General features: G+C 44.9%; 1 protein-coding gene across 30 annotated transcripts in view; it reads left to right on the top strand.

Annotated features, from left to right (window-relative positions):
* The window catches only part of OBSCN (obscurin, cytoskeletal calmodulin and titin-interacting RhoGEF), a 274,889-nt gene that overhangs the window by 152,973 nt on the left and 104,925 nt on the right, over window positions 1–16,991 (top strand). For 29 of the 30 annotated variants that reach the window (XM_081931293.1, XM_081931304.1, XM_081931294.1 and 26 more), the window contains 7 exons: window positions 2,596–2,868; window positions 4,506–4,778; window positions 6,096–6,383; window positions 8,581–8,856; window positions 11,020–12,363; window positions 14,428–14,706; window positions 16,415–16,493. In XM_081931293.1, coding sequence (XP_081787419.1) covers window positions 2,596–2,868; window positions 4,506–4,778; window positions 6,096–6,383; window positions 8,581–8,856; window positions 11,020–12,363; window positions 14,428–14,706; window positions 16,415–16,493 — 2,812 coding nt within the window. The remainder of the gene's footprint in view (window positions 1–2,595; window positions 2,869–4,505; window positions 4,779–6,095; window positions 6,384–8,580; window positions 8,857–11,019; window positions 12,364–14,427; window positions 14,707–16,414; window positions 16,494–16,991) is intronic. The other variant, XM_081931291.1, reaches the window with a different exon arrangement.

Here is a 16,991-nt window from a genome sequence, read left to right as displayed (position 1 = left end):
ACAAGAGAGGGGACAATATATTTTGTGCTATTCTGTGTATTAACAACTACAGTGATACCTCGCAAGACGAAATTAATTCGTTCTGCGGGTTTTTTCGTCTTGCGAATTTTTTGTCTTGCGAAGCACGGATTCCTGGGTATTAACGGTTTTAAGAAAAAGGAAACAAACTTGCAAGATGTTTTCGTCTTGCTAAGCAAGCCCATAGGGAAATTCGTCTTGCGAAGCAACTCAAAAAACGAACTCAAAAATTCGTCTTGCGAGTTTTTCTTCTTACGAGGCATTCGTCTTGTGAGGTACCACTGTACTTGGAATTATGCAATCCACAATGGTGCAGTTCACATTACCCATGTTTATTGCTTTTGACATCATAGGATCAATTTGGGAAATCTCCGTATTGGGAGAAGAAGGGTTTTTACTGTCAGCTACCGCAGGTCGATGCATAAACTTTGGTGTGGGTTAGGAGGAGATATGGAATTGTTTCACATGTTCCATATTGCAAAAGGGGAAAAAACAGTATCTTATTTATTTTGATGTTGTCATTTCCTCTTTCAATAGTCCTGCACTGAGATGGTTTGCAAGCCGTCCAGGCTCTTCCTTGACAATTGGGCCACCTTTAGCGATGGCAGTGTGCAATCCTGACAGTTTCTGTCCCCTTTAAATTTCTGAAACCAAGTTTGCCCTGGGCTGAATTGAGGAGGAGGCACCAGGAAGTCTGCAATCTTGCCATCATAATGGAGAGATATTTTGACTGATTTTATGCAATTTTGCAGGTTTCATGTACCTCCAGTGCACCATTTTTAAAGTGTTTTCACAAGCTTTTATTGAATCATTACTGTTATAGTTTCCCTTTTTTTGTGATGGCTCTGTACTCTGACTTCTTGTTGTTGATGATGACATTATTATGGATTATTGCTGACATTATTAGTTTCTCTTGACTTTACAGCTAATTCGTTTGTAAGTTAAAATCAATAAAGCACATTTTTAAAAAAGCAGGAGGCAACATGAGCCTGGCAGTTGTGAAGCCACAGGCTTGGATGGCTTTAAAGAAGGATTAGATAAATTCCCAGAGGAGAAGGCTTTCAATGCCTATGAGTCATGATGGCTATATTCTGCTTGCCCAGAGATGGTACATCCCCTTTACCTGCTTCTGGTGAAACTGGACTCCATCCCTTCCTCCCTTGCCTCTGTGAGATTTTGCAAGATTTCAGCGAGATCTCACAGGAAACCGCTGCCAATGCCACTTCTCTGCTGGTGGGCTGGGCTGTGGAGATGAGGCGGGTGGCATCTCTTGGGCTTCCTCTGTTTGAGGTGGGCGCCTCACCCTGCCTCATCAAAGCAGTATGGCTCTGTTATACCAGTTCCTGGAAGTGGAGAGTGCTGTTGCTGCACTCAGGTCCTACTTGTTGGCTTGCCATGACTATCTGCTTGGCCACTGTGAGAACACAATGCTTGACATAAGAAGAAGAAGAGTTTGGATTTGATATCCCGCTTTATCACTACCCGAAGGAGTCTAACAATCTCCTTTCCCTTCCTCCCCCACAACAAACACTCTGTGACGTGGGTGAGGCTGAGAGACTTCAGAGAAGTGTGACTGGCCCAAGGTCACCCAGCAGCTGCATGTGGAGGAGCGGAGACGCGAACCCGGTTCACCAGATTACGAGTCCACCACTCTTAACCACTACACCACACTGGCTCGAGAGACTGCTAGATGAGGCCAATGGCCCATCTAGTCCAGCATCCTGTTCTCACAGTGACCAACCAGATGCCTGTGGGGAAATCCTCAAGCAGCACATGAACATAACGGCAACTCTTCCTTCCTGTGGTCTCCAGCGACTGGTATTCAGAACCATTGCTGCCTCCAGCTATGGAGGCAGACCAGAGCCACCATGAGTAGTAGCCACTGAGAGCCTTGTAATTCATGAATTTGTCTAATCTTCCTTTAAAGCCATCCAGGTTGATGGCTTCAGAGCTGCCAGGCTCATGGTGTCTCTTCCTGGACTAGATGGTCCTTTGGCCTGATGCAGCTTCTTATGCTCTTCCTGAGTTGCACTTATGTTGACATTACAGATCAGTTGATTATGGAACTCTTTGCTGGGTCATCAAACAGAACATTCCATCATTTTAGAGCTCTTCAGCCACTGCACAATGACCGCTGCGTTTCAAATGAAGATTGTATTGAAAGTCTAAGTTAGTGGCTCTCAAATTCCACCCCCCTCGATTGACCAAATTGCCGGAGGGGTGGTGGCCCTCAGTGGACCAGTTTGTAAAGTTTTGTTGCTTGACAAATCAAAGCACATACATAACTCACATTTTAACATTTTTCCTTCGGTGCTAACATCATTGCTGTTTATGAAAATCACAGGATCGAGGCCAAAGCTTGGTTAGCTTCTTCAGTAATGGAAGAGATATAGACCACTTGTATAGAACTAGTAGACCACCTGTGGTCTGAAGACCACTGTTTAAGAACCTCTGATCTAAGGAATTGCATTCAACTGATATGTGACCGCCTATTTTGATTTTCTATGTAATGTTCAGGTGTGTAAACTCAGTGATTAATTGTGAATTTATTTATTTTTTAAAAAACCTTTCTAACAGCCAAGAACACCATCGTCCAGGGCTTAGAGAACGTTGATGCAATGGAAGGGGGTGAAGCTCTGTTTGAGTGCTACCTTTCGAAACCTGAGTGCTACAATTATAACTGGCTGATTGACGATGAGCCAGCCAAAACTTCTGAAAACATTGAGATGGTTTATTTTGAAAATGGTCTCCGTCATCTCCTTCTCCTGAAGAACCTCACGCCCCATGACAGCTGCCAAGTGACTTTCCAGACCGGTGACGTGGCATCGTCTGCATTCCTAACTGTAAAAGGTAGTATCATACTATTGCTTCATAACCACAAGCCTACTGACCCAGATAACATATCATTGTTCCTTCTATTCTCTGTCATTCTCTGTCCTTTTTCTGAAAGTTACTAGACTCAGAGTAATGAACGAATGAGATGTATGCAACTGGACCCCTCTGGTAGTACCTTTTCAATATGGGAGCTACTATTGGACCACTCTTCCCTGAGCTCTGCAAGTAATGTTGGAGCCCTGGGTAGGGATGTAAGAAGAAATCTTTTTGCATCCTTCCCTATATTTGTCTCATGAGGCTCCGCCTTAGTTCTGCTGCAGTTCACCTTCTGCCCAAAACTTGCTGTCTGCTGTGATGAAATGACATACATTATATCATCATTATGTTATTCCATCCCATTCATTTCTTTTTCTTTCTAAATTTGTTTTTATTGAAAGATTTCCATGGATAACAGAGGTGCGTATAACGTAGGTCTCTGTTTTCAGTTCATAGAGTCCTTTCTACAGGCCAATTACATTCGGTGTGAGATGCTGCTGTCATTGGGATTGTGAGGGTGTGGGGAGAGAGAAGGGAGGTAATGATATTTCATTCTTCTGCATAGTGTACATGCAGAGTTTTGTGTGAGTGTTAGGCAGATAAATTGTTTGTTTGTTTGTTTGTTTGTTTGTGTTGGTGCTACAAGAGGTTGGAGAGCCCAGAGCACGGTTGGTTGCAGTGAGTTTTAGTTGTGTGTATGAGGAGGAGGGGGTTGTTGGGTCAAATTAGCCCATTTTTTTATGTTGTCGGGGTGGGTGGGTTCATTTCAATGTAAAGAAAACACAATTCAAATGGGGCATAATCAATTGTGTATCATGTTGTTGTTTAGTCGTGTCCGACTCTTCGTGACCCCATGGACCAGAGCACACTGTCCAACCATCTTGTCCTCGGTTGTCCCCTTCTCCTTGTGCCCTCCATCTTTCCCAACATCAGGGTCTTTTCCAGGGAGTCTTCTCTTCTCATGAGGTGGCCAAAGTACTGGAGCCTCAGCTTCAGGATCTGTCCTTCCAGTGAGCACTCAGGGCTGATTTCCTTCAGAATAGATCGGTTTGATCTTCTTGCAGTCCATGGGACTCTCAAGAGTCTCATCCAGCACCACCATTCAAATAATTGTGTATCATACACACACTGAAAGCACTAGCACCAACACTGAGTACCGATTGCATTCTCTGGATTGATTTCCCGCTTCCCATTTTCTTCAGAATGTAGAAGCATCTTGTAGAAGGAATCCCATTTCTTCACATATGTCACTCATCCTGGAAACTGGTGTGAGAAGAAGCAATGTTATGGGCTCCAGCCACATAACCCTGTTTCCATGAGCTAGAGTGTGGGAGCAGGAGCTGAGACAAAGTGTGCTGAGCCCAAGAGCTGAGCAAGTGATCTGGACACTAAGAAACTCAAAAGGGCAGGGCTGGGAAATCTGTGGACCTCCAGGATGTTGCTGGACAACAAACCCCACCATCCCTGATGACAATCACCATGATGGTTGGGCTACTGGGAATTGGAGTTACCAACATCTGAAGGTCACAGTTTTCCCACCCCTGTGGTACACTTAACTCACAACTTTCCCTTCCTTGCTTTGAAGGTATTGCTCATGCATTTCGTCATCATTTCAGGATGGCGTCTGGAATTCTTGGAGCCAATCACTGACACTACAGTTACTGCTGGGGACCAGGCGACCTTCACCTGTGTTTTAAGTGAAGCAGTCCCAGTCAATGAAGTTGCTTGGTATATAAATGATGTGGATATCCAAGCAGATGAAAACTGGAGGATCCAAGCAGAAGGAAATAGCTACAAACTCATACTGAAGAAAGCTCAACTGCATCACTCTGGAGAGGTGACCTTTGCGGCAAGGGATGCCATTGTGTCAGCTAAGTTATCTGTCATAGGTAGGTTGGGAGAATCCAAGTTCCTGATGATTCTAGCTCTGATTTAGCATCATTAAGCTTTATTGTGGGGCCTGACAATAGTGCCACTCTTTTTATGCTTGGTGGAATGTGACATCAATGAGATTTTTAATCTTGTTGTCCTGAGTGCAACTTTCTGCATGATAAGTACTGCTGTAAATTCAGAACGTTTGCTGTTCAGATCATCCACCAAAGCACCACAGTGGCTCACGTGTTATATCGCTTTTCAAAAGATTTGTTCCAATTCCAACAAATCAGTTTGAAAATTTGATTGTGCTTTGGTTTGCTGACATCCTAACAAAGCCAGAATTATATTTAGTAGAATAATGATGTTGATTATTTTTTTTTTAAAAAAACCCCCACTTCTGGTGGTATTTTCTCTGGAGCATCATAATACTTAACATGATGCTGCTGTTTGATTTGAAAAGTTCTCAAGCACTTGTGGCTGTTGAGGACTTGGTTTGCTGCCCCATGTTTGTGGCAAGATGCAGAGCATTTCTGAGATTCCCTGCTGATCTGCAAACCCTGTAGAATGATATTCTTCTGACTTAAGCCATGTTTTGGCATTGATCATCCACCTCTCCCTGTTTAACAATATGTCAGAAATGATTATTTCCAGCAGCATTCTGTAAACGAGGTCTGGGCTAGCTTTTGTAGGGCTGGAGCATCTTGGATGTAGCTGTGACAATGTACCTATCATAAGCAGGCCTGGTGTTAACAAGGTCGGCGGTTCGAATCCCTGCTCCTGCCAACCTAGCAGCTCGAAAGCACGTCAGAGTGCAAGTAGATAAATAGGGAAGGTAAACGGCGTTTCTGTGCACTGCTCTGGTTCGCCAGAAGTGGCTTAGCCATGCTGGCCACATGACCCAGAAGCTGTCTGCGGACAAACGCCGGCTCCCTCGGCCTATAGAGCGAGATGAGTGCTCAACCCCAGAGTCGGTCACGACTGGACCTAATGGTCAGGGGTCCCTTTACCGTACGGCTCTCATTGATCTGACCTGCCTCCCACTCAGCACTGGGCAGGGGTACTGACTTAAAAAAAATATATGGGGGCAGGCAGGTAAATCCCACCTTGCATAATCAATCATGAGACATGGTGCGTACACACCATTTGAATGCAATGCACATCAACTTGGGGCGGCGGGTGGTCCCTTCAAATATTTTATTGGGTGTGTGTGAAGGGACCTCAGCCCCTAGCAGTTGGCTCTTACAGCCCCGGGACTGGTCTTGAATGTGTTGCCACACTTCTAAGATGGAGCACTACGTTTCTACATGCCTGGAACTCTGTTGTGCCTTCAGCCCTCCCTGACCCTCCTGAGGAACCGGAGATCATAAGTAAGACCAGCCACTCGGTCACCTTGTCCTGGTTCAAGCCGCTCAACAACGGGGGTGCTGACATCCTAGGCTACCGTGTCGAAATGAAAAGCCCAGGCACTGACTGGCAGCCATGCGGCACCGGAGTTATCCCAAGCACAGAGTTTGTAGTGGACAATCTCACAGCAGGCAAGACGTACAGATTCCGCATCTCAGCTGTCAGCAAAGCGGGTGCTGGGAAGCCAGTGCATTTGCCTCAAAGTGTGCAGCTAGGTGAGAATTAGAAGACCCCTCTGCTGTCCTGAGAGTAGCTCTACAGCTCAGCATCTTGCATGGCATGTGAGCTTTGCTCCGCAGCAAGAAGGATCTGTTTATTTTTCAGCAATTTGCGGGCAAGCTCCACGCTCAGGTTCTGCATTATGTAAATGTCATGGGCAAGCCAGGCACTGGTGCATCGATTGAATTAGATTTGAAGGATGAGCCCTTCTCCTCACTCTATCAAGTTCTGGCTATAGCTTGTTACAGTCAAACCTCAGTTGTCAAACATAATCCGTTCCGGAAGCCCATTCACCTTCCAAAACTTTTGACAACCAAGGCGTGGCATCTGATTGGTTGCAGGAGCTTCCTGCACTCAAGCAAAAGCTGCGTCAGATGTTCGGCTTCCAAAAAATGTTCGAAAACCAGAGCATTTACTTCTGGGTTTTCAGCGTTCAGGAGCTGAATCATTTGAAAACTGAGCTGTTCGGGAGCCAAGGTTTGACTGTACTCCTGAAAATTCATGGTGGGGGAAAATACACACACACACACACACACACACACACACTGTCTCAGGTTCTAAGTTCATGCCCAATTTGAACTCATTTCTGTAATGTGGCCTCTATTGCCACCCCATGCTTATGACTGTCTCATCTCCACAAAGCCGCATGTGTGTTTTCCCTAACCAAAGCTACATGCAACATCTTGGTAGCAGTGTGCTAAAAGACTAACACACCACTGTGAAGTCAAAGCCTGATCCTCCACAACTTAGTGCGGCTGTGACACTGTCTTCATATAACCAATTCCTGCAACATCTATTTATCTCTCCTAATGAAGACTTCAAAGATATAAAATTGGTGATATGTTTTGTGGTAGCACCTTTCATGGCTACTTCTTCCTTTTATTGGGTTTTATAAACAAGGATCATAAGGATGATGAATGATACAAATAAATAGACCAAGTCTTCTCATGTTAAGTCAAGGAGATAAGCACGTAACTATACAACCTTTAGAAGACATCTGAAAGCAGCCCTGTATAGGGAAGTTTTTAATGTTTAATGTTTTATGATGCTTTTATATATGTTGGAGCCTGCCCAGAGGTGGCTGGGACAACCCAGTTAAATAGGCAGGGTACAAATAATAAAGGGACGTGGGTGGCGCTGTGGGTTAAACCACAGAGCCTAGGACTTGCCGATCAGAAGGTCGGCGGTTCGAATCCCCATGACGGGGTGAGCTCCCGTTGCTCGGTCCCTGCTCCTGCCAACCTAGCAATTCAAAAGCACGTCAAAGTGCAAGTAGATAAATAGGTACTGCTCCGGTGGGAAGGTAAACGGCGTTTCCATGCGCTGCTCTGGTTCGCCAGAAGCGGCTTAGTCATGGTGGCCACATGACCCGGAAGCTGTATGCCGGTTCCCTTGGCCAATAAAGCGAGATGAGTCGGTCACGACTGGACCTAATGGTCTGGGGTCCCTTTACCTTTACCTTTACCATTACAAATAATAAAATTATTATTAGTAGTAGTATATCACAAAAATAGAACAATAAATTTGCAGTAATATCTGCAACATATGGTTCATTGTTTGTGGTCATTGTACAAGTTGTTGAATGGGTTTAAACAAAAACAATAACAAAGGGGAATTAGAGTGGAGCAGATTTAACAAATAACATTCAACTTTACATAGCCAAACACCTAATCAGAAGCCCTCGTGGTGTGCTCAGATTAAGTATAAATGATAGCCATTTCCCCCCTTATGTTACCAATGAAGCAATATAAGATGTTGGTATGTTGGTGAATATGGGACGTTGAAGTCCATGGCTGTTTCTAAAACCCTACAGAAGTCAAGATTTCTGTAGGTTCTGTATTGCACACTTGTGAAACCGCTGCCATCATCACAGCTACTGCACATTCTTCTGCAAAGTTTGCATTTTAGTCCCTCTTTGATATAAACTTCTGTGGGGTCAGAGATGAAGGATGCAAACATGAGAGATTATTACTATTGAAACACTCTGTTATATTCCAGTCCCACGCTAAGAAACTGCATTCGTGGTCCATGAAAAACCTAGTTCTGGAAACAAGGGAACATTCAGACATTTGTCTCCCCCCCCTTTTTTTTTTTTTTGCTGGTTATCCCTTCTTCTTTGTCGCTTTGCTTGTTGAAGCACAAAAGGAGAATTGTATGACGTAAGCCCATTGGTCTTGATGTCTCCCATTCCAGAGCCGGCTGCAGTGACTGCAATCACTCGACCTTTGGCCGATAAGTCCGCCGTGGAAGGGGAGAAGACTCGTTTGGAGTGTGAATTGTCCAAAGAAACCAAAGAGGTTGTTTGGCTCAAAGAAGGAAAACCAATCCAACCTGGTGGAAAGTACGAACTCATCTCAGAGGGCAAAAAACAGACCCTCATCATTCATGGCTTCAAAGCTGAAGATCAAGGCTCATACACCTGCATGGCCTCTCCTGACGTCAAAACATCTGCCAAACTTTCTGTTGAAGGTACATTTGCACCATCACTTTCACTGCTTTAGTAACCACCCCAGTCTAAAAGTGGTCTTGGAATTTATTCTGAAAACCATTTCAGTGTTCAGGTTTGTTTGGTTTTTTTTAGTTCCATGCTACTGTTTCTCTACAGTGACCTTTGCTGACCTGATTTCATCCAGGTGTTACAATAACTCAATAACTCCCATCTCCCAACACAGCCTCCTACTGTGCTGCATGATGTCAGATGAACTCCAAAATATTTGTTGTTGTTGTTGTTGTTTTGGCTGTGTGTTTAACTTTATTTATTTATTTTCCATTTCAAACAAACAAAGTACAATAAATTTCAACAATTATCCACACACTTCCTTGTCCATCACTCTGCCAACAGTGACTTCCCTCCCTCCCTCCAACAGGTTTTCCTATTTCAGTCTACTTCCCGCAGTTTTTTCTTATTTTGTCAAGTCCACGTCATAAGATTTATTTCAGTCTTGCTAGTGTTTTCATATTTCTGCAGTTATTTTTTATATAATCCATAAATTTACTCCAATCTCTTTGGAATTTTCCTTCCTCCTGGTTTCGGATCTTGTAGATTAGTTTTGCTAGTTCTGCACGATCCATCATTCTCGTCTGCCACTCCTCCACCATTGGTAATTCCTGTACTTTCCATTTTTGGGCAAACAAAGTTCTAGCAGCAGTCTTTGCATACATAAATAAATAACCTTTGATCCGCTTTTTCAATTTCCTCTCCTGTCAAGCCCAGCAAAAAAGCTTCCGGCTTTTTGGGGAAGGTATATTTAAGCATCTTTTTCAATTTGTTGTAAATCAGTTCCCAAAATAATTTTGTTTTCTCACATGACCACCACATGTGATAAAAACCATCATCCTTCTCTTTACATTTTTGCCAATTTCACAGGTGTTGAGTACCAGCAGTACATCATTTTCATTATATTCTCTTTCAGGGTGGCACATGCTGTAAATTTTAGACTCTCATTCTACAATCTTACCCACGCATCATACTTGATATTGTACCAAAAATATTTGGAGGGTGCCAGATTTGCAAAGACTGCTCTATCATAATGCTGTTTGCCTCTTGGATATTACTTTGTGAATATGTCACTGAACACAAGGGAGGGCAATGGAGAGCAAAGGCAGCATAAACTTATTGAGTGAAGATTTTCTCAAAGAGGGCTGAAAAATAACTGTGAAAGGGGGCATGTTTTGACACTATAGAAAATGTTCACAAATACTGAGTAGTTTCAGCTCAGCATAAAACCCCACCACCTATATAAAGTTGTGTCAATGCGTATAGCTGTGGGGGAAAGTGAGAATGCACTTGCCTAAGCAGTTGCCATGTTCTCTGCAACACCCCAATGCCAACACTGCTTTCGAAATTTATTTTATATTAATTATTGAAAGTGTTTCTAAACCACACATCATCTAACACCAGAGCAGTTATATCTATGTATAAATATACAGACATAATAAAATGTGCACAAAGCATGCTAAGGTGTGTGTCTGGCACATAATTGCATTATCCATGCTAGGGATGGAAGGATCTGTCGAAACAGAAAATTTCTTAATTTCTCATTTTTCAAGTCACAGCTCTCCACATTTTACAGTCATTTGCATTTTTTCCAGGGAGGGAAATCCTCTTGAAAATTCATCAGCTTTTTAGTGTGAATTTCTTCTAATAAACACATTTTTATATGCAGTTTTGACTGATGTGCACACCTTTTGTAAGCAATTTCTCCTAATATATGCATTTTTGGTAAACATTGTTTGGTTGGCGAACTGCATAGGGAAAGTGCAAATTTCAAAGGATAGCCGTGGCTCAGCCCACATATCATTTCAGAAAGTAGGAATGTGATTCTGCTTCAAACGAGGCCTGAATCAAATTTCTTCCCCCATTCATGGTAATTTGATTCTTTGCTTTTTTATTCATTTGCAGTAAGAGATAGCAATAGAAAGAAAAATTGGTTTTGCTGAACTTATGGGCATGCATTGTTTCCCAAAATTAAAAATTTTGGAACTACTCCATCAACCTTCTAAGAGGTTTACATGCTATATAATATGACATTATATAGGTCTCAAAGAAACAGGATTGTATCTTGATGTGAATCTGGTTATCCTACTGCTCCTTGGTGTAACCATGAAACTGTACTATTCTGTTTCTCTTAGTGTCAACTGTATCCATGTTAAAAGAGGCCACTGAGAAAACCCTCAAGCCTGAGGAGCTTGGCGAGATAGCAGATGACCAGATGCAACCCAGTTTACCACCTGAAGCTGCTCAGGAGGGTGACCTCCACCTCCTATGGGAGGCTCTTGCCAAAAAGCGCAGGATGAGTCGGGAGCCAACTCTGGATTCGATCAGCGAATTGCCAGAAGAGGATGACAAACGTCAGAAACAGAGGAAGGAAGAAGCTGAGATCATTCAGTACTACTCGGAGGAATACTCTACTTGTGATGAGTCGGCTAAAGCAGGAGAAGCAGACTTCTCTGTCACCAGTTCCGATGACGAGTCGAGGGCCGGGACTCCTTCCCTTATTAACTACCTCAAAAAGGCGAGTACGACCAGCGTTAGCAGTAAAGTCCAGACCGTCTCTGCAGGGAAAGTCTCTAAACAGTGGGAGAAAGCAGGTCCTGAGCCAGCTGCTCTTGCTAAGCCTGTTGAACCAGAAGCTGTAGAAGGAGATCTGGATGACCCTTCGTTGTCTCATGCAGCTGTGAAGATCCAGGCTGCTTTCAAAGGGTACAAAGTGCGGAAAGAGATCAAGCAGCAAGAATGCCCCGTGTTTGCCGAGACCTTCAAGGACTTCTTTGGAGAACCAGGAAGCACTCTCCACCTTGAGTGTGTGGCTCAAAGCAAAACTGACATGAAGGTCCGCTGGCTGAAAGACGGCGTTGAAGTATTGGATGGGCGCCATTGCCACATAGACAATTACAGCGACGGGACTTGCTCCTTGATCATCACTGGCCTCGAAATGAATGATGTCGGCAAGTATACCTGCGAGGTATCCAATAAGTTTGGCAAGGCCTCCCACAGCGCCAAGGTGACGGTGGGCGTCCCACCTCAAGCCCCCGTACGGAAACACAAGGCTGCCAAAAAGATCCCCGAGAGTGAGGAGAGCTCTTCTGGCAGCGAGTTGGACGATGCCTTCCGTAAAGCCGGGAGGAGACTTCACAAGCTGTTCAAGTCAAAAATATCCACAGAGATTTCGGACGTGGATGAGGAACTCTTTGTTAGTGCTGATGAGGGAGAGATAGAGGTGGTGGACCACCAGACCTACCGTGAAGATGAGAGGTACATCTACATCAAGTTTGAAGTTATGGCTGAGGCGAAGACGGCTGCTAGCCGGTTTAGAGAAATGTTTGCTGCTATGGGTATTGCTGTTGAGATTGACATCCTAGATCAAGGCTCCAAGAAGATAGAGCTGCGTATTGGGAAAGCCACACCTCCTGCCCCAGGGCAACTGAGAACCCTGGTGAAAAGACCACCGCCTCCTTTGCTTACATCTGACACTGGTAAGTGCCGCATGCAGGGCAGGGCAGGTGGGGCCCAATTGACCAGCTTCTTAAAATCCTAGTTCAGATGCAGATTGCGTGGCAAGTCCCCTCCCCCCTTGGGAAATAAAGACACAGGACACGGTATTTAAGGTTAATGGACGGAAAAGGCCACAACTTTATTGATTGCAGGAATTGAGTGGTATTGGCTTAGGCATTGGTCCTATCAACTAACCGGCTTCAGCCGGATTGCATGAAGGCTGGTAAGGGTTAACCACCAGTGGGGGGAGTCCTGCTGATGTACATCAACTAGGAACTCCCCCGGGGTCACCACTTGGGGGCGTGCCTTAGGCCCTCACCTCCATAGGCTTCGGACAGGGCAACACCCCCCGGAATCCTTTACCGGACTACCCTTCAATATATGAGGGAGGTGATAGCGCTTCCTTCCCCCCTCATTTGCATAAAAATACCCCTACCAATGCCTAACCACCAATGCTGAGAAGTTGTGACGATTTGCTACGAGGTAGGCAAAAAACCACATGGCTGGTGCCAATTTGCCAAGTGGGAAAAAAAACCCTACCAGGCCCTTTGACGGCGACCATAGCAAGGTCAGAGAAGGGACTAAGGGCAGGCGGGGTGGGAAACTGGGTCAGCTGGAACGGTGAAGAGAGGGCAGTCCTCGGGCATGCAGGCCCTAAATAGCCCGGGTCATGCCTCCCTGGCCAGCCAATTGGAGATGACGTGCCCGAGGATTTCCTCATTCTCGCGGGGGCTGTGAGTCAGCCCCCGCATGTGTGGGGAGGGCATGGGCCCGCAACCCCACCTCCTCTCCAGTTTGGAAGTGGTTTTCCCCAATCACCTGAAATCTCAGGGTGGTAGTCAACAAAGTTATACTCAGAGTAGACCCACTGAAATTATGTTAGGTCGATTAATTCCAATAGACCTACTCTGAGTACTATTTAGTCGAATACCACCCATAGTATCAAAGATCTGTAAATCCTGACATAATCAGGTACCACCTGAAATGGTGGTTTGAAGATGAATGAGATCAGAATTGTTTAATTCATTTACAGCTTGGTAATATTTGCATTCTGCTCTTCCTCAAAGGAGCTCAGAGCAATGTGCATTAAATTCTCATTTGATTTCCCAAAATTGCTTAGCTACAGGACTTGGAAATACATAAACCCATGGGCTCTTCTTTGCTTTTATTAAAATTTATAATAATAAACCTCTCTCCCAAGTATTGAACCCGAAAGATACTTCTGAAAATGCACTATATGCTCCACGCCTTGGAGAACCTGAGTGCAACAGTGGTGTTCCCCCCCCCCTGTGATTCCCATCATCTGGTATGCAGTGGTATGCTGCCTCCAATAGTCTCTATGGATCCTACATGATTCCCCCCCCTAATCCTCTTTTACAGCCACCCAAGTTGGCGGCTATCATCATATCACCTTTTTGAAGTAGGTTAGGTTAGAAGTTGCCCGTCTTCAACCCCAGAACCTTTCCCAAAAATTAGAAGTCTAGTTACAGCAGAAGTGCTTATCTTGTCACACATGTACCTGGGATTACAAGAAGATTGCAGTTTGAATTTAGCATGGCACCAAAACCAAAAAAGGCACCATGTATAGAGCGAGGCGTGGAGGGAGCTACAGATACTTTAAAGGTAAAGGTAAAGGGACCCCTAACCATTAGGTCCAGCCGTGGCCGACTCTGGGGTTGCAGCGCTCATCTCGCTTTATTGGCCAAGGGAGCCGGCGTACAGCTTCCGGGTCATGTGGCCAGCATGACTAAGCCGCTTCTGGTGAACCAGAGCAGTGCACGGAAACACTGTTTACCTTCCCGCTGGAACGGTACCTATTTATCTACTGGCACTTTGACGTGCTTTCGAACTGCTAGGTTGGCAGGAGCAGGGACTGAGCAACAAGAGCTTACCCCGTCGTGGGGATTCGAACCACCGACCTTTTGATCAACAAGTCCTAGGCTCTGTGGTTTAACCCACAGCGCCACCCGCGTCCCTACAGATGCTTTATTGCCACATAAATATGTACATTTCTGTTTTTGTAATTATCCTCAAAACAATTCCAGCTCCCATCTTCATAACTGAACTTCAAAACCAAGAGGTACAGGATGGATATCCAGTCAGTTTTGACTGTGTTGTTATCGGCAAGCCAACCCCCACCATCCGGTGGTTCAAGGATGGGAGGGTTATTGAAGAGGACGACCACTACATGATCAACGAGGACCAGGAAGGCTGCCACCAGCTGATCATTACTGCTGTGGTCCCTCTTGACATGGGCGTCTACCGCTGTCTGGCTGAAAACAGCATGGGCGTGTCTTCAACTAAAGCCGAGCTGAGAGTGGACTGTGAGTATTACCCAGAGACACAGAAATACTCAAGTTCAATAATGATGACCTGGAATAATAATAATAATAATAATAATAATAATAATAATAATAATAATTTTATTTGTATCCCGCCCTCCCTGGCCAAAGCTGGGCTCAGAGCAGCTAACAGGTAAGAATAGCACAGTGTACATAAAATCACACAGTCAATTAATTAAAATACATTCTAAAATCTATTCAGAATCAAATTAATGGGTTAGGGTTCTATGAGGATTACAGAAGGAGAGAGGGGGTCAGACTGTGCCTTGGCCAAAGGTCTTGCAGGCCCTGTGGAAAGATGTCAAGTCCCACAGGGCCATAGTCTCTTGTGACAAAGCGTTCCACCGGATCAGGGCCACGGCTGAAAAAGCCCTCGTTCTGGTTGAGGCCAGATCCCTGTGACCTGGGATCTCTAAGATGTTTTTATTTGAAGACCGTAAGGTCCTCCGCGGGACATACCAGGAGAGGCGGTCCCGTAGGTACAAGGATCCTAGGCCGTATAGGGCTTTAAAGGTTAAAACCAGCACCTTGAACCTGATTCTGTACTCCACCGGGAGCCAGTGCAGCTGGTATAGCACCGGGTGAATGTGATCCCACGACAAGGACCCCGTAAGGAGTCTCGCTGCGGCATTCTGCACCTGCTGGAGTTTCAAGGGCAGCCCCATGTAGGAAGTGTGAAATGCATCACAAGAAGTGTGTCCTATCACACATGACTAAGTGAATAGGGGGCTGTCAAATTCAAAGAGGATGGTGAGATCATTGCCACTTTAGAAATAGGCAAATGCTCGTTGTGGGTGTATCCATCCCTAGTTTGCTATGCATTCAGGGCATTCCACACACCACAAAATTCCTGTGGGAGAGGCATGAACAAGCTCCTGGTATGCAGATCATTGTAAACAACAAGTACAGTGGTACCTCGGGTTAAGTACTTAATTTGTTCCTGAGGTCCGTACTTAACCTGAAACTGTTCTTAACCTGAAGCACCACTTCAGCTAATGGGGCCTCCTGCTGCTGCCATGCCGCCAGAGCACGATTTCTGTTCTTATCCTGAAGCAAAGTTCTTAACCCGAGGTACTATTTCTGGGTTAGCGGAGTCTGTAACCTGAAGCGTACGTAACCTGAAGTGTATGTAACCTGAGGTACCACTGTACTGGGAAGCCACAGTCAATCACAGTTTTCCAGCTTAAATATAATCAGTAACAACTCCCCACATAAAATGTTATGATAGAGTCACAAAATCATAGAATTGTAAAGTTGGAAAGGGCCATAGAATCAGAATTGAAGGGACCCCAGTGTTCAACATATGGCTGCATACAAACACTGATTTCTGCATGCAACTGCCTTTCAGTGAAGGATTTTAAAAACTTGTGGACGGCAAACATTTTCTCCCTGTGCTCTTGTGAGCCTCCCTAGAAGTTGGATCCTTACCCTTGTCTGCAATGTGTTGGAACAGTCCGAAAGGTCTTTTAAACAACACCTTCTGGGGCTCTCAGTAACTCCACTTGCACTTCTTCCGCTTTGCTGCGTAAGCAGCAGGGAGTACATTTTGAGAGTAAACCATTGATGCTGCCAGAGGACTGGTACACAACCTCTGCATAACTGCCTGGGCCTCCCCTGCGTCGCCTCTGTTTGTCCTCCTGACATGAAGCAACACACAATATTTGGATTTTTTTTCTTTTCCATTTCTTAGTGACCAGTACAGACTACGATACAGCAGCAGATGCAACGGAAACGTCATCCTACTACAGCGCCAAAGGGTATCTCTCCAGGTAAGCGCCACCTGCACACAGGAAAACGTTACACTGTCATCACAATGTTGTTGTTGTTTAGTCGTGTCCGATTCTGCATGACCCCATGGACCAGAGCACGCCAGGCATTCAGGGCTGATTTCCTTAAGAATGGATATGTTTGATCTTCTTGCAGTCCATGGGACTCTCAAGAGTCTCCTCCGGCACCATAATTCAAAAGCATCCATTCTTCGGTGATCAGCCTTCTTTATAGTCCAGCTCTCACTTCCATACATCACTATTGGGAAAACCATAGCTTTTACTATACGGACCTTTGTTGGCAAGGTGATGTCTCTGCTTTTTACGATGCTGTCTAGGTTTGTCATTGCTTTTCTCCCAAGAAGCAGGCGTCTTTTAATTTTGTGACTGCTGTCACCATCTGCAGTGATCATGGAGCCCAAGAAAGTAAAATCTCTCACTGCCTCCATTTCTTCCCCTCCTATTTGCCAGGAGGTGGTGGGCCCAGTGGCCATGATGTCA

The sequence above is a fragment of the Podarcis melisellensis genome (genome assembly GCF_964234715.1).
Source record: "Podarcis melisellensis genome assembly, chromosome: 12".
Taxonomy (NCBI): Eukaryota; Metazoa; Chordata; class Lepidosauria; order Squamata; family Lacertidae; genus Podarcis; species Podarcis melisellensis.
This window is presented reverse-complemented; position numbering and strand designations above follow the sequence as displayed.